Source organism: Nuphar pumila, chromosome 15 (assembly GCF_984573655.1).
Source record: "Nuphar pumila chromosome 15, dmNupPumi1.hap1.1, whole genome shotgun sequence".
Taxonomy (NCBI): Eukaryota; Viridiplantae; Streptophyta; class Magnoliopsida; order Nymphaeales; family Nymphaeaceae; genus Nuphar; species Nuphar pumila.
This window is the reverse complement of record NC_143263.1, coordinates 17,436,859-17,457,648: the sequence shown is the minus strand read 5'-3', so window position 1 is coordinate 17,457,648 and position 20,790 is coordinate 17,436,859. Positions and strand designations below refer to the sequence as shown.

The following is a 20,790-nucleotide window of genomic DNA, read 5'->3' as shown; positions in this document are numbered from 1 at the left end:
CACTAGGAATTCCTCGCTGGAGATCAACAATTGTAATAATCTGTCCCCATTACGATGTAGCTTCCAAAGATTCCCCGGGTCTGTCGACCAAGGGTATAGGCTTGCGCACAAAAGGGGCAGGGGATCGGCCCCTACTGGCAAACAAAAAGGCAGGGGCCGATGGCCCCTGTTAGCAAACAGAAAGGCAGGGGCCAATGGCCCCTGCTGGCACACAGAAAGGCAAAGGCCGATGGCCCCTGCTGGCAAACGAAAGGCAGGGGCCTATGCCCCTGCTGACCAAAGAAAGGCAGGGGCCATAGGCCCCTGCTGGCAAACAAAAGGCAGGGGCCTATGCCCCTGCTGACCAAAGAAAGGCAGGGGCCATAGGCCCCTGCTGGCAAATGAAAGGCAGGGGCCTATGCCCCTGCTGACCAAAGAAAGGCAGGGGCCATAGGCCCCTGCTGGCAAACAAAAGGCAGGGGCCTATGCCCCTGCTGACGAAAGAAAGGCAGGGGCCATAGGCCCCTGCTAGCAAATGAAAGGCAGGGGCCGATGGCCCCCTGCTGGTGCAAAAGAAAGGCAGGGGCCATGGGCCCCTGCTGGCAAATGAAAGGCAGGGGCCGATGGCCCCTGCTGGCGCAACAAAAAGGGGCAGGGAGGAGGGGCTCGACCCCTCCCCTGCCGTAGCAGAGAGCAGGGAAGAGGGGCCCAGCCCCTCCCCTGCCGTACGGAAGTAGGGAGGGGGCTCCGCCCCTCGCCTGCCGTACGAAAGCAGGGAGGAGGCTCAGCCCTCCCCTCCCTGTGCAACGAAGAACCGAGGGGGGGGGGAGGAATGGGAGAGAGAGAGAGAGAGAGAGAGAGAGAGAGAGAGAGAGACGGAAAAAAAGGGAGAAGAAGAGGAGGGAGAACGTACCTGGTGGTCGGCGGCGGCGGCGGAGAGAGGTCGCAAATGGCGGCAGCAGACGAGCGAGGGAGAGTCGGGAGGCGGTGAGGGAGAAGAGACAGCGAGGGGGAGGGTTTCGTATTTGAACCCCCCCCTGCCTTATCTTTTTAAAGGCACGAGGGAGGCGGTGCCTCCATTGGGTCCGGGTCGGGTCCGGGTCCGGATCCGACCCGAATCCTAACCATTTTTTTTTTTTTAACGGGTTGTTACAGAGAGAGAGAGAGAGAGAGAGAGAGAGAGAGAGACATTTACATATATATATATATATAATATATGTATATGTATCTATCTATGTATATATATAAAAATATATATTCAAAACCCGATAAGGGTATTTCGATCATTTCCCTTTTTACGCATATTCTCATTTGAGAATATGATTGTCTTTTTCTTTTTTATTTCTTTTTAGTTTTTCTTTTTTCTTTTTTGTCATTGATGTAACATGGGGGGGGGGGCTCAACATATACGTTGGAGCCCCCTCCAATGGTTATATTTATAACCGTTGGAGGGGCTCCAACGTATATGTTGGAGCCCCCCCCACTCCTCCAACATGTATATATAGGGGTGATCCCCCTCAAGCTTCTTTAAGCTTCTTGTAAACCCCATTTGGGATTCAATATATTGAAATTCATATTTTTTATGCCTTTGTGCATGTGTATCCGTGCCTTTGTGCACTTGTGAGAGTTCTCCTTGTGCTTTTGTGCACACTTCTTGTTTCTAAATTTGCGTTTATACACAAATTCTCTTTTTATAGAGATTTTCACATGGTATCAAAGCAAGGTTGTTTGGAGAAAGAAAACCTTGTGGTTCTTCACAATATCGAGTGCCTTCAACTTTTTGGTGATTGGCGTGAAAACTCTTCTCCATCCAATATTTTAGAAGATTACTACAACACGTAAGATTTGAAATCTTATTGTGGTACGTATCCTTTTCTCGCATCTTACCTCTCTTATGGGTGAAAAAGACTCCCATTTCTCTCTTGGCTTTAAGCTTAATGACTCCAATTATCACGTATGGGTCGAAAATATGAAAGCCTATATTAAAGGAAAAGGGCTATGGGGTTATGTTCAAGGATCGATTCCGGAACCGGAGCCTAAAATCACTTAAGTTGAAAGAGGGAAAATCAAAATTCTTGAGAGAGATGAAAAAACCGAGGCTCTTGAAGAATATAGCAAAAAACATGAGTGGAAAATGAAAGACTTCAAGATCTTGTCATGGATCTTCTCTTCCGTTGAGACAAGAATCAACGCCAATATTATAAAGTTCAAAAAGGCATCTCAAGCATGGGAGTACCTTGAAAAGATGTACACTTCTAGGGACTTGTCTCATAAGTATTATCTCCAAAAGAGGGCGTTAACTCTTCTTCAAGGAAAAATGACTATAAGAGAGTATTTTGCCGATCTCTCTTCCATTTGGGATGAGCTTGCTATGCTCGAATCAAAGTAGAGTGGAGAAGCTATAAAGCTTCGTCATAAACAATTAGAAGAAAATCAATTTTTCAACTTTTTGAATGGGCTAAGGCCCGAGTCTGAGCAAATTAGATCTTCTCATCTATCCTCCTTCACCTCTCCCTCTCTTGAAGACACCATTACCAAATTAAGTGGAGAGGAAACTCATATGGGCATTAGCAAGCAAAATCCAAGTGTTCTTGCAATGCCTACAAATCAAGAAGAATGTGATGGGGCGAATGCCGTTTCTAGGTCCGGGAACAACTTGAGGACATATAAACCTCCTCATTTTAAAAATCAAAATCAAGAATCCAATGGTGGACAAGGCGGAAGGAGGGACTATAGCAAAATTGTGTGTCACTTTTGCAAGAAACTGGGACACATCAAACCAGTTTGTCCCAAATAAAAGAAATTATTGGCTATGGCAACCACAAAAAGAAGAAAGTACATCTACAAATAGAGCTCTCTCTAAATCAAATTATGAAAGCTCTTCAACCTTTTCTTAAGTGAGCCATTTCCGGTGCCGCCGTATCTACTCCTTCCCTTCCAGGTAAAACTTCTTGGCTTTTAGACTCGGGTGCTTCATTTCATGTATCCAAACATTTCTTCTCTTTCCAAATATTCTGAAAATTTGTCACCATCTTTTGTTTCAACCGCGGATGACACTTCTCTTGAAATTAAGGGGATTAGAAACTTTGAAACCCAAAATTTCTTTATTCTCAAAATTAGATTTATACCAAAATTAAATTTGAACTTACTTTCCGTCTCTTAACTCTCGGACCTTGGATGTGATATGCAATTCTCATCTAATAAGTGTTTAATATAGGATCACCAGTCCAGGAAGTTGATTGAGAAGGGTTCTAGAAAGGGAGACTTGTACTATTTGGTCTCTCTTCAAATTCCTAAAACTCTTTTTTGTAATGTGGTCCAACATAAAGACATAAATGTTTGACACAAAAGACTTGGTCATCCCAATATCACCAAGTTATCCTATTTGCATTTTATTAAAAATCTTTGTAAAAGTATTTTCTCTTGTAATGATTGCATTCTTGGAAAAATGAGAAACATGCCTTTTGAACAAAGATCTATGTTTACCACCAAACCTTTTGAAATTATTCATTCGGATGTTTGGGGACCGGCACCCATCATATCCAAGGGAGGCTTTGCCTATTATGTGATTTTTGTGGGTGATTTTTCTCGATATTGTTGGATATATTTTCTTAAACATAAGCATGAAGTCTTTTCATGTTTTAAATCATATCATATGATAATTAGGAATCAATTTAATTGTAACTTAAAGATATTTAGGACCGATTCCGGAGGTGAATATCTCTCCAATGAATTTAAGAAATATATTGAAGACTATGGTATTGTCCATCAAAGATCGTGTCCTAAGACCCCACAACAAAATGGGTTGGCTGAAAGGAAACATAGGCATATCATTGAAACCACTAGAACTCTACTTATATTCCAAAGCGTTCAAAAATTTTTTTGGGCCGAGGCGGCTCTTGCATCCGTTTATCTTATTAATCGTCTTTTATCCAAAAATTTAGATAAGATTTCTCCTTTTGAGACTCTATATGGAAAAGAACCCGATTATAATAGATTGAGAATTTTTGGTTGTAAGTATTTTGTTCTTACAAATAAAAATGATAAACTCTCACAAAAAGCCATTTCTTGTGCTTTTCTTGGCTACTTCGAAACCCAAAAAGGATTTCGATGTTATGATACTAAGAATGATAAGTTATATGTCTCAAGGAATGTAACATTTTTGGAAAATGATAGTGACTTTGAAAAGAATGAATCACACTTAGAAAATGCCGACTATTCCTTTTTATTTGATTTATTATCTAAAGATGATGATATCTCTAGTGATGATGAATTAACATATGATAGTCACAATGAATTGGTTGAAAACAACAAAGATTCTAATCCTCCTACCTCTCAAGAAGAAAATATAACTAGAGTCCCTATCACCTATACTCATAGAGATAGAAGTACCTTTAGAAATGCTATTGAATAGTGCAGCGAACCTAGCGAATCTATCTCCTCACATGATACAAATCCTAAAAGAACCGAAAGAATTAGAAAAACTCCCTCTAGATTCGTATCTTTTGATTCTTTCTCTCCTAAATATCGGGCTTGTTTAAGTGCCATTCACTCATATTTTGAACCAAAATTTTTTGAAGAGGCCAAAAGATGTGTCGAATGGAGAGAAGCCATGGAGAGCGAACTCAAAGCACTTAGGAAAGCTAACACTTGGGAATTTCAAACACTTTTCAATAGAAAGAAAACTATAAGATGCCGATGGGTGTTCAAAGTCAAACCAAGAGTGATGGATCTCTTGAGAGGTATAAAGCTCGCTTAGTAGCTAAAGGGTATAGTCAAGAATATGAGATTGACTATGAAGAGACATTTGCTTCAGTAGCATGTATGGTTACTATCAGATGTCTCGTTACCATCGCTTCAATTAGAAAATAGAATATTTTTCAAATGGACGTCAAAAATGCTTTTTTAAATGAAGATCTTAATGAAGAAGTCTATATGGATGCTCCACCTGGCATGGAAATCCCTAAAAATAAAGTTCCCCGTCTTCAAAAAGCTCTTTATGGCTTGAAACAAGCTCCCAAAGCTTGGCACGATAGGTTTAACAATGTTATGATAGAAAATGGTTTCTCTTCATGGTATACTGACACTGCATTGTTTGTTAAGAAATATGGTGCAAGAATTATTATATTATTGTTATATGTTGATGATATGTTAATAACAGGTGATGATACCAAAGGAATTAAGAGCATTAAATCTATCTTGACTTCAAAATTTGAAATGTTTGACTTAGGATTTCTGACATATTTTGGGGGAATTGGGGTTGCCTATTCTCACAGAGGCTATTTTTTGTCTCAAACTAAATTTGCTTGTGAGATTCTTGACAGATCAGAAATCACAGATGACAAGGTCTCTGAAACTCCTGGAATAGTGGATTCGAAGATGAAGATTGATGATGGGATTCTCCTAAAAGATCCCACACCTTACAAACAACTGGTTGAATCTCTAACGTATCTCAGCATTATTAGGCCTGATATCTCTCATGCAATATATGTTGCTAGTCAATTTCAACATGCACCTACTACGGTTCATATGAGCGCCATTCTCTGCATTATCAGATACATAAAGGGTACAGTAAACAAGGGTTTTTTTCTATCTTCTTTTGAATTGAATTTAATTGCTTATACTGACTTTGATTGGGGAGGTGACCCGAATAACCATCACTTCACCACTGGTTTTTGCATCTTTTTAGGAGAATCTTTAATTTCTTGGAGATGCAAGAAACAACAGAAGGTCTCCCTCTCATCCACAGAAGCCGAATATAGAGCCATGACATCTATTACCATGGAGATTGTTTGGATTCACAGCTTGCTGGAAGATATGAATATTCAAGTTCAAGGGCCCACAAAACTATGTTGTGATAATAAAAGTGCAATTTACATTGCCAAAAATCACACATTTCATGAGCGCACGAAGCATATTGAGATGGACTGCCACTATGTTCATGAAGAATATTTAAGAAGCACCATAGACCTTCCATATGTTACATCAGAATATCAACTGACAGACTTCTTCACCAAAGCGTTGTGCTCTCCAAGATTTAACTTCTTTCTTGGCAAACTTTCGATTATGTCACCCTAAGTTTGAGGGGGGGGGGTGTTAAAATGTAATGTTCTTTATATATATATATATATATATATATATATATATATATATATATATATATATTCAAAACCCGATAAGGGTATTTCGGTCATCTCTCTTTTTATGCATATTCTCATTTGAGAATATCATTGTCTTTTTCTTTTTTATTTCTTTTAGTTTTACTTTTTCTTTTTTGTTTTTTGTCATTGATATAACATGGGGGGGGGGGGGGGGGGGGGCTCAATATATACGTTGGAGCCCCCTCCAACGGTTATATTTATAACCGTTTGAGGGGCTCCAACGTATATGTTGGAGCCCCCCCACTCCTCTAACATGTATATATAGGGGTGATCCCCCTCAAGCTTCTTTAAGATTTTTGTAAACCCCCTTTGGGATTCAATATATTGAGATTCATATTTTTTATGCCTTTGTGCATGTGTATCTGTGCCTTTGTGCACTTGTGAGAGTTCTCCTTGTGCCTTTGTGCACACTTCTTGTTTCTAAATTTGCGTTTATACACAAATTCTCTTTTTATAGAGGTTTTCACAGCCCTTTCCTTGGATTCAGCCATGAACTTAAATGAAATTGATCTACCAGGTGCAGGGGTGATATAGAGTCGGTTTACTAGTGAGCTCAAAGTTTATGGCTGCATCATACCCATAGTTACTGATTTCTCTACTTTATGTTGCAGCAGCCCATGACCTGATGTTTTGAGTACGCTGGTGGTGTTTTTAATTCGAATGTTCCTATACTCTTTTAGCCTTGGCAATACATGACCCATAATCCCAGATCCCACAACCATGGTGACTATGGACATAGCATCATGTCCTATTTTTGGTCTTTTAATTCCTCAAATACTGTAACTAGGGCTGTTGAAATTCAACAGCCTTCTTATCACTGTAATTTTGATTTTTTTCATAATTTATAATTAGTAAAAATTTGAACTACGACCCTTGATATATCTTGATTTGCATCTACTTGGTTTTATTCATCTTTCGGATTCCTTAAATTATGATATTGGTTGCAGATGGCGCAAATCACTTCACCCTTCTAGGAAAAGGGTTGGTAGATGGACAGTAGAGGAGGACAAACAACTGAAAATAGCTGTAATGCTTTTTGGTCCTAGAAGCTGGAAGAAGATTTCTGGATTCATCCCTGGTCGTACTCAAGTACAATGTAGAGAAAGGTGCAGAACCTAAAGGATCTAGGAAACATACGTCACTCATAGATCTATATTAAAGCATGAGCATTCTTTTGCAGGTGGCTTAATTCTCTTGACCCATCACTAAAGCTGGATCAATGGACAGAAGAGGAGGATATGAAATTGAAAACAGCAATTGCAGAACATGGACATAAGTGGTCAAAAGTAGCTGCTTGTGTGCCTCCACGGACAGATAGTCAGTGCAGGAGGTAAAATTCCGCCTCTCTTCCCGTTGTTCTAGAGGCAGGTGCCGTGAAATTATTGTTTTGCATCCATCATCTTTTGTTTAATTGTTATAGTTTTGATCATTAGGGTGGATCTACTTTTTTTTCAATTAACCTTTTTCTTATCATTTATGTGTTTGAGGCTTGAACACATTTTTCTATGAGCTGCAGAAGGTGGAAGGTGTTGTTCCCACATGAAGTTCCCCAAGCTCAGATGGCTCTAAAAATAAAGAAGTCTGCTCTTATCTCCAACTTTGTGTACCGGAGCAAGGAGCGGCCTGCAATCGGTCCTGATGATTTTCTTCCTGTTCAGGGTGACTTGTTAGTTGATGATGCTGAAAATGCAAATGCTGGAAAATCAAGGAAAATGCAAAGGTATTGTAGCATGGGTCCCAGATAGCTTGATAGTACGTAGAGTTCTTTTTGGGCATTTTATGCCTAACAACCATGATATCCCTATATGATGCAGGGATTCTAAGTTGAAGGATAAGCGGAAAGAGGTGGTCACGAGGTACTTCTTCTGAAACTCTGTAGTGCCTAATTTTTTTTGTATAGCAAAAGTAGTTTTCTTGCATGTGTTTTCTTTTTTATTGCTTTAAACTGTAAATCCTAGGTAAACTTGTACTTTAGATGACTTTCAGTTATTTTCCTTTGAAATGCAGCGATGCTCCTCAACCAGTTTCTGAAACAGCAGATGGTGAAGAAACATCATCAACCTTTAAGTTGCGTGAAAAAGTTAAGAGAAGAAAGGTTAATTCAACTGGCAAGGAAATTGTTCCATATCGAGGACGTAATGAAGGAACACATGGTGATGGAGCACCATTAACTACCAAAACTTCCAATTGGTGTAAAAAAGTCAAGAAAAGAAAAGTTAAATCAACTGGCAAAGATATCGTTTCACCACAAGTTGTTCAAGTTTGTACCCAGGAAAATGATGGTGATGCAAATGAGAGTGGCAGAATCCAACCTGGTAAGGGTGGTGCAGCTCCAGATAGCATGAAGAACACTGCAGATGTGTGTAATGGGAATGTTGAAGCCCCTAAGTATCGATCTCTAGCAAAAGCTCAAACTCTCATAAAATTAAATCAACATATCAGAGAGAAACGCAGCATTGGAGTGGGTGAGTTTAAGACTGGTGAAACAGAACATTGTAATTCTAGGGTGAAAGTCAGAAAATTAAAGCAACATATCAGAGAGAAACACAGCATTGGAGTTGGTGAGATTGAGACTGGAGAAATAGCACATTGCAATTCCAGGCCTGCAATCCATCCTGATGATTTTCTTCCAGTTCAAGGTGACTTGTTAGTTGATGATGCTGAAAATGCAAATGCTGGAAAATCAAGGAAAAGGCAAAGGTATTGTAGCATAGGTCCTAGATAGCTTGATATTACGTAGAGTTCTTTTTGGGCATGGTATACCTAACCATGTTATCCCTATATGATGCAGGGGTTCTAAGTTGAAGGATAAGCAGAAAGAGGCCGTCACGTGGTACTTCTGTAACTCTGTATTGCCTAAATTTTTTATTTTTGTATAGCAAAAGTAGTTTTCTTGCTTGTGATTTCTTTTTTATTGCTTTAAACTGTAAATCCTAGGTAAACTTGTGCTTGAAATGATTTTCTGTTATTTTCCTTTGAAATGCAGTGACACTCCTCAACCAGTTTCTGAAACAGCAGATGGTGAAGAAACATTATCAACCTCTAAATTGCGTGAAAAAGTTGAGGGAATAAAGGTTAATTCAACTGGCAAAGAAATTGTTCCGTATCAAGGATGTAATGAAGAATTTTCCAAGGGAACACATGGTGATGAAACATCATTAACTTCTAATTTGGGTAAAAAAGTCAAGAAAAGAAAAGTCAAATCAACTGGCATAGATATCGTTTCACCACAAGTTCAAGTTTGTACCCAGGAAAATGGTGGTAATGCAAATGAGAGTGGCAGAATTCAACCTGGTAAGGGTGATGCAGCTCCGGATAGCACGAAGAACACAGCAGATGTGTGTAATGGAAATATTGAAGCCCCTAAGTTTCAATCTCTGGCAAAAACTCAAACTCTCAGAAAATTAAAGCAACATATCAGAGAGAAACACAGCATTGGAGTTGGTGAGTTTGAGACTGGAGAAACAGCACATTGCATTTCTAAGTGCAAAGTTCCATTCAAACTGAAAACTAGTAGAAGGCACAACAAACTAGGTCAGTCAACTCATTTAACTGAAAAGGTTATCGTTCCTGTGCAGAGACGCGGATCTAGATCTTGCGAGAATGGTGGCTCTGATTCTGTCCACAATAGTGAAATTATTCCTTCATGTATGAGGGAAAATCCCGAGAATGAAACTGCAGTTTTAACTAATGGTAGCAGCTGTTATATGGGATTGTCTGTTGAACGGGGAAATGCTGGATTGCAAAATGCAGATGAAACAAATGATTTAGAAACAGAAAACCTTGTGAGGATCAACCCTGGCACCTTAAGTTTTATGAGTTGTTTACCTTCTTCATCTGAGGCTGCAAACTCTACTTTTGAAGAGGCTTTTAGTATTAGAGGACCTGATAATGTTCCAGCTGTAAATTCAAGCTTAACAGGCTCTGTTTTAAACTGCTCATCTTCGGATCAGATAGTGAGTGAATTTGTTGAGCCACTTGGATGTATTCAGCTGGAGGGCAATGTCTCTTTTGAACAAAGTAACATTGTTGGGCTACCTATTAGTGATCTGGAAGGAGAAAAGCTAGAGTCTTCAGTTTCGGAAGGCATCAAGTCTGATGGAAACCAGAAACAACCAAATAGTGAAACTGCTCTGGTTCAAGATTCAGTCTGCATAGTCCATGAGAAGGAAGCTGATGGCAGTTTGGGGAGAACTAGGAGAGCATCCAGAAGCAATGTCAGCTATAGAGATATGCTGAGGGGAAAATTTGAGTTCTTTGGTCGTCGTTAGAAAATGTGTGCCATTATGGTGGATAGCGTGGCATTTAATATTTTAATAGAGTGATGTTTTCTGCTTCCTTGCTTGCTGGCTTAGCTATTGAAGCAATTGCAGGTGCCATTTGGGGAATGTGACCATAGGATTGAGGTAGAGAATGGAGGTTGTTTTTCCGCTGATTTGCAGGTTAATAGGTTATGTCATCCTGTTTTATGATCTTCAGCAAACTTATCTGTTGTGTATATCCAGGAGTGGATGAATATTTAAGACAACATAAGCCAAGGCAGTTTTCATAGTACCTACAACGGATTACATTTCAGGCTAGGTGGCAATGCAGTACAAGTAACTCTACATGGGAATATCTTTATGCCTTCTCAGATAACGTGTGCTATTGTTATGGAGAGCACCTCTATTCTTGGCCATGTCATCAGCTTGTTGCACGTCTGTTAGCCAAACCCATCTTAAGAATCTCAGAAACATTGAGAAAAAAGTTGGAAAGCAGTCGCCGCTGCGGAAAGAAGTCCTTTTATCTTCATTCAAGCATTTTTCAGAGAATCCAAAATATAAGCATGGTTAGTTCCATGTGCTGTTTCTGAACTCAAAATTGTCCTTTCCTTGTACTTTTCTTTGTTTGATGTTCTTAATTTTGGTTTTATGTTGCAGAATACAATTCTGGTTCCTGCTGTTCGGGTATAGTGCTGCTGTTGAAAATCTTTTCTTTTTCCGTTATTTCATAAAGAAGCTCCTATTTGTCCCATTCTTTGTACAGTTCAAATATATAAAAGGGGTAATGATATAATATTCTTTCACGCTGATCTAAGGATTCTTATGCTGCATTTATGACTTTAAATTTTGAGGTTATCACAATAGCTTTTTCCGGATGATCAATTCTCAGTCTCCGCTTCACAACGTCAGTGCTGTATGTAATTCCGGGCATGTGGTCGTTGCACGTCTGTACTCAAACTTGCTGTCAAGATGATCTCACCAAATAAAGACCAAGGAGACAAAAAGACAGCTTTGCACAGGCTAGAACATTTCAATCAGGAGGTATCATCTCTTCTATTGCATTCAATGAACATTCATACGGAGTTCTTTTCTGAAATAGGAAACCTGAAGCTGTAAAGTGGTTGCTCGAAGGACAATGTTATTCTTTGGATATATCGTAAACTCTTTGAGATCCAATTATTAGCTGATGGGATAGGCCATTGGTTGGAAAATGGTAGGTAAAAGTGTGTTGTACTGTAAATCAAGGTTGGAGAGAGAGAGAGAGAGAGAGAGAGAGAGAGAGAGAGGATTTGGCCCTGAAGCCGAAAAAATGTTCAGATTTGATTAGGTAGTTGGATCAGTTCTAATTTCATATTCAAATCCAATCACCGATCCAAAGTTTACCTACACCTAAAATTGTATCTGTAAGGGTCAAATAACTAATTTTGTTCATCCGTTTCTGAAATTTTCATTGAATTCGATGAGGCCACATTTATATGTGTAGGATTAATAGTGCCTATTATCAAATCCAAATCTCTCTCTCTCTCTCTCTCTCTCTCTCTCTCATACACGCACACAACATATAGACCAAGCAAATGTTTTTTCTTTTATTTTGTTGGGCAAACCTAACCTTACATGTCATCTATATGGTGTGTTTAGTAAGGGTCAGTGATTGAGTCACTGGATTTTAACGTTTGACCATGGTTTTTCAGTGATTAATAAATCTGCAATTGTAAATTCAGCTAAATTTCATATATGGAAACGTTTTTTGCAAAACCCAAAAGGCGACAGCTGGCCGATTTACAAACTACAAGATCTCTGGTTGATTTTACACAGTATATTGTAGCTGCTCGTTAACCATGTCATAATCGATCCCTGCTGGAAGGTCGATGCAGGTTCTCATCCTTATCACTCCAATTATAAGGTATTCTTCAAAACCTTTTCTTGGCTGGCTGCAGGCCATATGTTTTGTAACTTTTTGCTACACAAGCTTGATGATGGGGCCTATCTATTTTGGAAAGATAAGCCGCCCTGATAGTCCCCGGTAGTGGGGTTTACATAATTCCTTTCGGTTGTACGTATATGCAAATAGTCTTCAATAAATGGCAGGAGGCCTCACCTCCAGCAATTCCTATTTTGAAAAAAAATGTCATATTTTTGTTCATTTTTTTGGTTGTTGCAAATGTGATCTTTATGATTTTTTTAGCAAGAGTTTTGGGGCATGTGTAAATGTTTTTATAAGAAATTTTTAAAATTAATGGTCATAGTGTACTAAAGTTTCATGACTCAAAATAATATATTTTCACATTGAAATGAAAATGATCTACGGTGTGATTCTTGGTAGAATATGCGAAACACGTCTATTGCACCATGATATATGTATATATATATATATATATATATATATATATATATATATATATATATATATATATATATATATATATATATATATATATATATATGGCATGGTATGTTTACTAAGGATCAAACCTTGAATCATGTTTTTTTCGAGGTAAAACTATAATTTTTTGAATCACTAAGCTTTGATGTATTGTGGACAGTAGATTTTTTGAGTCCTTGAAAAACCAGCTTACATGTCACAATGACATTATTTAAAACTCATTTTATATTAAATAAATACTGTAGTTCACATCTCTAAGGTTCGATGTCAAAAAAAAAATATTAAAAAAGAAAAAGAATGTAGTTTTTATGCAATAGTTATGTGCCTTCATTGGTACAATATTATTTTTTAGGTTTTTTTTTTATAGCTTGAACACTATGGGTGTGATCTACAAAGTTTGTTTAAGGAATGAGTTTTCAATCGTCATTGTGATATATAAGCATGTTTTTAAAAGACTTCAAAATCAACCGCTCTCAATGTACAGAAATTTCTTTACTCAAAGAATCATGTTCTTACGTTAGGAAGCGCGGTCTAAGGTCCGACCTTAGCTAATAAACCATGTTGAACACGTCTATACCGTCAGATTGAGTTGAGTCTTTCACTTGTGACTTTTAGCTCAATAGTTCTGTTGAAAAAATGATAGTACTTTACCTGCAAAATGGTGTGTTCTCTGAAATGCCTCATAATTTGCCAAAATCCTTTTCATACTCAAAATCTCTGATTCTTGACTTTTTAGAATATTTTTAGCCTTTTGCAAATATGATACAGTTGTTGAAATTCATTTTTGCGAATGACACCTCAAATGTGCGAACCTCCCTTAATTAAACACTCTCGACATACGTTCACAAATATGATACCACTTTCGCAAATTAGTTTTGCAAATGTTATTTAAAATGTGCGAACTTCCTTTAACTAAATACTCCTGATGTATGTTCGCAAATATGGTATGAACTTCACAAATCATTTTTGTGAGTGTCACCCAAAATGTGTGAACCTCTATTAACTAAATACTCAGTGTATGTTTGCAAATATAGTATGAACTTCACAAATAATTTTCAATGTCATTTTGCAAATGTTCTTACCTTCGCATGTTTTTTATTCATATATAAAGTCATCATTTTTTTTGTTTCTTATTAGAACCCTAACCTTTTTCCTTTAGAACCCCAACCCTTTTTCCTTTTTTCTTTGCTTTGATTTCTATAAAATTCATCTTACAACATTTCAACGAAGTTGTGATATCCTTTTGGTCAACTTTCCTGTCTTACAGTCAACTCTTGTAACTTAGATCAAAATGTGTGTTCCATATGTTTTCTTACATGCTTAAGTTTTTTAGTTTTTTTTTAGATATATATTTAATAGCCTTATAGTATTTGTGTTTGATTGTTGTTATGAAAGATTTATGTTTGTTTGCTTGTGTTTTATTTAATACATGTCATTGGATTGTACGTTTAGGCTCTATTAGGTTTACGATTGTTTTTTATAAATATATATATTTATTGATTTTATATTTATGTTTGGTTGTTTTATTTTGGGATAATAGGGTTAGGGTTATGGTTGACTGTACACCAACATTCAATTAGTTTCCTGGGGTTAGGGTTGATTGTGTACAAGCATCTAATAGGGGTAATCTGATCATGATTGAAGTGTCGTTTTCAGAGTGGTTGTAGGCAGTTGTATTAATTGAATGTATGAAGGTTATATGGATGACCTTTTGTTAGATATTATTTTCACTTGATGAATGATATGTTATGTGATTGGTGTAGGCAATTAATGATGACCTCAAAAAGGGTTAAAGTACATTGTATCATTGATTACCCTCGTTGGAGATCTATAATTATGTCAAAAAATAGTAACTTTAAAGAAGTTATGACTTTGATGTTTCATAAAACCGGATATGCAAAAGAGTTATTGAGCCTCCGGTATAGTTATTATGCAAACATATGAAGCCAACAAATATGGATAAAAGTTTTTGGATGATGATGATGTTGACTTGATGTTATGTAGTAGTAATGTTTACTTAATTTCTTTCATCATACAAGATGACAATGTTAAACAAGAAGCAATTGAAAGTGATTTATAAGAAGTAGTTGGTGAACAAAGTATCTAATGAAGAAGTAATGATGGGAATGATGAGAATCATGTGAATTTCTAGATGTGAGACAAGATTTTAGAAACTACCTCTTCAATTTTGTATGCAATAGTAGATTTTCTTACTGCCATTGAATATGTTTGTTGCTTCTTATTTGAGCACAATATTCTTGACCTTCATAAATTAATGTTGCATTTTTCATAGAATATGTCAACCACCATAACTCTTGGCCACAAAACATGTTCCTTTCTATCTAAGTGTCAAGTCTCTCTTATACTTCATAGTAGGGCAGATCACCTAATCCATATTTTTTCTGTTGCTCTGCAGTAGGTGTTGGTATAGGTGTTGCTGCTTCCATGACATTCTCTTATTTTGTCATCTTTATAATAAATGAATAATTTCTTACACACAAATTCAAGGATAGAGGTAAACATGCAAGCAAAAGAGAAATAGAATAAGCTATTTCAAATGAAATCAAATTACTAAAAACAAACATAATAAGCTATTAAAAATATAAAAATAACTTTAAAATAATGTAAGTGTTCCCTAGTTAACTTTATAATACAAGATAAACAATAGATAAATAACCAAAATTTAACGATAGAGGCATATCAAATTAAAGGAAAAAGTGGGCAAATGAGCCTCACATAAAAATAAATTAAATAAAAATACAGAATAGGCTATTGAACCTGCAAATAAAACTTGAGAATTATGCAATTGTTTAACAAAATAACTGTTTCATGCCAATATTTCAAAAAATAATTAATTCATGCCAATGATGCAAGCGCCAGAAGGAGAAAAACATGTGCTGAACCAAATATCTTGTCGTCGATGATATGCCAGATGTTGAAAAAGTCATTGATAATGTACCTCTATACATTGAAGATAAAACAATTATCTTGGAGATTCACCCAAAAACTTGCTAGAAAATATTGATGGAGGAAACATGTAGGGGACCATAATAAATGCTAATTTTATGCAAAAATAACCCTAAAAATGCAAAACAAACCTCTTAAAAATACAAAGCATTGCATTTAATAACCGTACGAACCTTCTTAGGGACATTCACAAAAATGATTTGCAACAGTATACAATATATGTGAACATACATATTTAGTTAAGAGGTTCACAAATTTTGGGGACATTCACACAAATTACTTGCAAAGGTCGTATATATTTGTAGACATAAATATTTAGTTAAAGGAGGTTCACAAATTTTGGGGGCATTCACATAAATGATTTGAGAAGGTTGTATATATTTGCAAACACAAGTATTTAGTTAAAGGAGGTTCACACATTTTGGGCGACATTCACAAAAATGATTTGTGAAGGTTGAACTATATTTGCGAATTTAGTTAAAGGAGGTTCACATATTTTGGGTGACATTCACAAAAATGATTTGTGACAGTCATACCATATTTACGGATGCACGTTAGGAGTATTTAGTTCAAGAAGATTCATACATTTTTTGTGACGTTCACAAAAATGATGTGCGAAGTTCGTATTATATTTGTGAATGTATATCAAGAGTGTTTAGTTAAAGGAGGTTCACAAATATTGAGTGACATTCACAAAAATTATTTGCGAAGATCGTACTATATTTGCAGAAATACGTTGGGAGTATTTAGTTAAAGGAGGTTCACATATTTTGGGTGACATTAACAAAAATGATTTATGAAGGTTGTACCATATTTATGGAGGTACATCAAGAGTTTTTAGTAAAATGAGGTTAACACATTTTGGGTGACATTAACAAAAATGATTTGCGAAGGTCGTACCATATCGGCAGACGTGCGTTGAGAGTGTTTAGTTAAAGAAGGTTCACATATTTTGGGTGACATTTGCAAAAAAGAATTGCGTAGGTCATATCATATTTTTTGACATACATCAAGAGTGTTTAAATAAAGAAGGTTCACACAATTTGGGTGGCATTCGCAAAAATGATTTGTGATGGTCGTACCATATTTGTAGAAGGGTAAAAGTGTTCTAAAAATTCAAAAATCAAAGATTTCGAATATGAAAAAGATTTTGACAAACTGTGAGACATTTTGAAGAACGTGCCATTTTTGCAAGGGCAGTGCAGTCACTTTCAGTAGTTTTGTACCTTCATTAGTACTATATACATATATATTTATGAAAAGTGTTGGCTACTTGTAAAGTGAAAAACATTATTTTTTATTCTCTACATATCATGTGATCTACATGTTTCCTTTAGTATGTTTTTTTGAGGGTTGAAAAATCAATGGCCTATAATATATTAAAGTTTCATCTCTCAAAAAGTCATTGTACATTAAAAAAAACATGATTTCAAGGGTTACAATTTACACAACTCCAAGGGGTTTGGTGCAATGGAAGGGGCCTTAGCCACTAGAGTGGTCAAGGTTCCCATCCCATAAGTGTCAAATCCCTTCCATTAATGAGAGCAAGGGATAAACCCTTGCATATCACTTACTCAATTGAAGCTGAGTGACTCCTTGGGGCAAGGGGTGCGCCACGGGTTTGTACCATTGGCAAAGCGATCGTAAGTATGAGAGACTTAGCCAGTGCATCTAGGTCTCTGATCCCAAGGATGGTTTCCCGTTCTTCATGAAAAAAGAGTTATAATTTATATTATTTGGACCATTCTAAATACATTGATTGTATCAAATTTGGTCAACATGACTTGCCCCGGTGACTTTTTAACTAAGGGGTTCATAACCCACAAGTGAGCCAATACTCCCTCACTCACCCCCCCCAACACACACACACACACAAACACATATTGCTTATGATGGTTTTGTACACACTTGATTTATATAGATTTAGGCTCAAAAAGCGAAATCTAACCTTCTAATCTTGTTTAGCATATACTATTTACTATTTTCATGTGTTGAAGTTGATTGAAACATGTTGTTTTATATCATTTCCAAACCATCCTTATTTTCATGAATTGTGGGCCATTGGTTTTATTCTCAAAAATAAAATCTTATGATGTATTGTATATGATAAAACCTTCTAGCATAGTAAATAAACTATTCTTAACACATTGGTACGGGTAGATCTACAATTTGATGGTTAGATTCATATAAACAAGAGTGTGCCATATGATATCACGATACTATATACATATAGAAGAGAGAGAGTAGTTGCCTGTGACAACCAACCATAGGCGAAAGAGGGGTTTCAACTTGTTTTGACAAATCTGACCTCATAGATGTGTACAACATGGTCAAAATAGTAAGAATCGACACTTGGATCGTAGTTTTTCGATGTAAAAATTTATTTTTGTTGAGGTTTGAAAATTTGATACATTATAGGACATTGATTTTTTAACCCTCCTAAAATCTGACATACGTCAGAAAAGCATTATCCAAAGCTCAGTTTCTACTAACCTTAATATGTAGATCACACATCTACAGGGTCAGATGTGCCAAAAAAACTGAAAAAAAATAAAATAAAAGTATTATATTTTTCACTAGTGGGTTCCTTGCCCACGAGGGTAGCTGCAATCCCATGTGTCAAATCCCAACCATTTCTGAGAGTTGTTCTATTAGTGTTTTAAAATGCAGTTCACTCAGCGTTTGTTTGACACTGAAGCAAGAATTTAGCACGTGACAACCTATCTCTGGAAATGCTCTTCCAACTGTTTGATAACTTTGGCTGTGATTCTTCCATGACTTCAGTTTGTTAGTTCAGGCGTATAACAAATATATTGCAGTTCGCACGATGCCACTGTCACATGCATAGGCCCAGGCATAGTGACAAAGGGCGAGAGAGATCCAATGATTAGAATAGCAGAGAGATTCAATGATTAGAATAACGACATCTGAGGCTGTCAATGAGTCAGATTTGTATCGGGTAACAGTATTGACTTGAACCAAAATTTTCGGGTGAGAACATAGAAGTATCGACCCAAACCTGACCCGATGTGAGCTGGATTTGGGTTATGATTTTTGCCGGGTACCCAACTAGATCTGAATGTTTTATATGTATTTTTAGCAAAAGAGAACTGAAATTATACAGATTCGGGTTTGAGATTTCATTTTCATGACCCGGTCAAACCCCAACTCTAGAATTTGTTATTTGAGCAGGTTCGAATACACCCTGATGGGTGGGGGTGCTCAACCCGCTGACAGCCCTGGAGACATGAATTTTTCAACTCACGTGGGAGGGTGGGGGATTGGATTCTTTTGGCCAAAAATTGAGGGGGCCATCTTCACATGCATAGGCCCACATACTCCCAGGGTTTCCCTAGAATCACATATACTAAGAAGCTCCTGGATGGAAGTCATCACAAGGAAAAAGGGAAGTAAAATTCCAAATCTATTGACAAAGTGCGGATTCTTATAATATTACAAAGCGAAGTACAAAAAAAAAAATGCCGCATAAATAACCAACACAGTAGCCCCTGCCAGGAACATCCAAGGAAGTACAGGAGAAAAAGACATGAAATAATCAATGTTATCCCCCTCTTCTATTTATGTCATTGGCTTGTTCTGGTCAATGATAGAGGGGATTATTTCCATCAATGCACGCAGAGGGAAATCTGCAACCAAGTGCACGTAATGCAATGTCAATATAGCCCAACGTTATAAACAACTATAGTAGGGTAAGGACCTTAAACTAAAGTTCAGAGCAAAAGGATACGAACGTATCCATGTGTCATTTCTTTATTATGGTCATTTTGGATTGCCTGCGCTGTTTCTATACATTTTGTTTTTCTTTGTGGTTTGTTTTTAGCTATGATTACATCTCGTTTGGAGCTTTACGAAAGTACACTATTAAGATACTGGTTATGCAAGTCACCGGTACATGTTTTTGTTGGAATTACTAAAACCATTTTATTTTATTTTTTCTCTGTTAAACTAGAGCAAGGGCTCTGCCTTCCTGGCTGAGGGTGACCATGCTTTGTCACCGGACATGAGATGATCATGGTTTGGAAACCATGGCTGGAGATGCACAGTGAGCCGAGTTAGCTCGGGCTCGGCTCAGACCCAAATTCATTTGAAAAAATAAATGATCCGAGCTTGAACAATGGTTCAGGCTCAGTACACATAAATGAGCCGAGATTGAACAGCCAGTCCAGCTCAGATAAGCTTCGTAAGCCCGATTAAGCTCGGCTCACATAAGTATATATAGAAATTAGACTTATATATGTATTATTTTGTTCATAATTTGGTTATAAGGAAAGGTTCTACCTTAATGAGTAAGTTGGTGGTCCCTTTTGGAAGAGGTGTGAGTTCAAATCTCATTGTCGTTACTTTTTTCAAAAAATGTTTTTGACACGGTTTTCAAAAACTTACTTTTTTTTTATTAAAAGCATTCAGCTGGAGCCATCCAGGGCAAAAGGTATTCAAGCTCGGTTCTAACCGAGCTTGGACAGACAAAATTTCTTCTCGAGCCGAGCCAGCCCAAGCTCGACTCAAACCTGGCTCGTGTGCATCCCTACCCATGGCATCTCTTACTTCAAGTTTAAAGCTAGGTGTACTCTCCGGTGGGTAGAGGGGCGACCTCGAGGGTTTTATGAACAGGAGGACTGCCGATGTGCGATCAGTGATGAGGGATTACATTTCGCTTAAAAAAAACATAATGCAACATTCATCACAAATTATTTAAGAGATTTTTACCAAGGAAAGTATTACAACAATCCCAAGGAGTGGTCGAGTATGGTTTCTCAAAACCAACGGGTGGCAGGACTGCACACCAACTTGTGTTGGGGCATTGCAAGTTCGAATCCCAATGGTATGGTTGTATAACTGGTAGGGGTCTGCCTAACCCCAGCTTTGTCTGTAGAAAAAAAGAGTGGTTTCTCAAACCTTCACATGCAACTAAAATCTATGTCATTTCACCTTAATTCCCACTAAAGGAATTGGGAGACATGTCCGCATGTTGTGCTAGCTCTTCATAATTCTTTGGTTTTCTTTTTTATTTGGAAGA

General features: G+C 37.3%; 1 protein-coding gene and 1 long non-coding RNA gene across 2 annotated transcripts in view; both read left to right on the top strand.

Annotated features, from left to right (window-relative positions):
- LOC149814661 (uncharacterized) overlaps positions 1-9,438 on the top strand; it is a 66,285-nt gene extending 56,847 nt beyond the window's left edge. Inside the window, exons 6-13 of the mRNA XM_089990410.1 lie at positions 7,088-7,246; positions 7,321-7,470; positions 7,657-7,860; positions 7,955-7,996; positions 8,148-8,840; positions 8,932-8,973; positions 9,127-9,379; positions 9,424-9,438. Coding sequence (XP_089846536.1) covers positions 7,088-7,246; positions 7,321-7,470; positions 7,657-7,860; positions 7,955-7,996; positions 8,148-8,840; positions 8,932-8,973; positions 9,127-9,379; positions 9,424-9,438 — 1,558 coding nt within the window. The remainder of the gene's footprint in view (positions 1-7,087; positions 7,247-7,320; positions 7,471-7,656; positions 7,861-7,954; positions 7,997-8,147; positions 8,841-8,931; positions 8,974-9,126; positions 9,380-9,423) is intronic.
- Positions 9,439-9,486: 48 nt separating this feature from the next.
- On the top strand, positions 9,487-11,657 carry LOC149814660 (uncharacterized). Its single transcript, XR_016428053.1, has 3 exons — positions 9,487-10,968; positions 11,060-11,183; positions 11,292-11,657. It is a non-coding gene; the product is annotated as an uncharacterized LOC149814660 (long non-coding RNA).
- Positions 11,658-20,790: the final 9,133 nt, after the last annotated feature.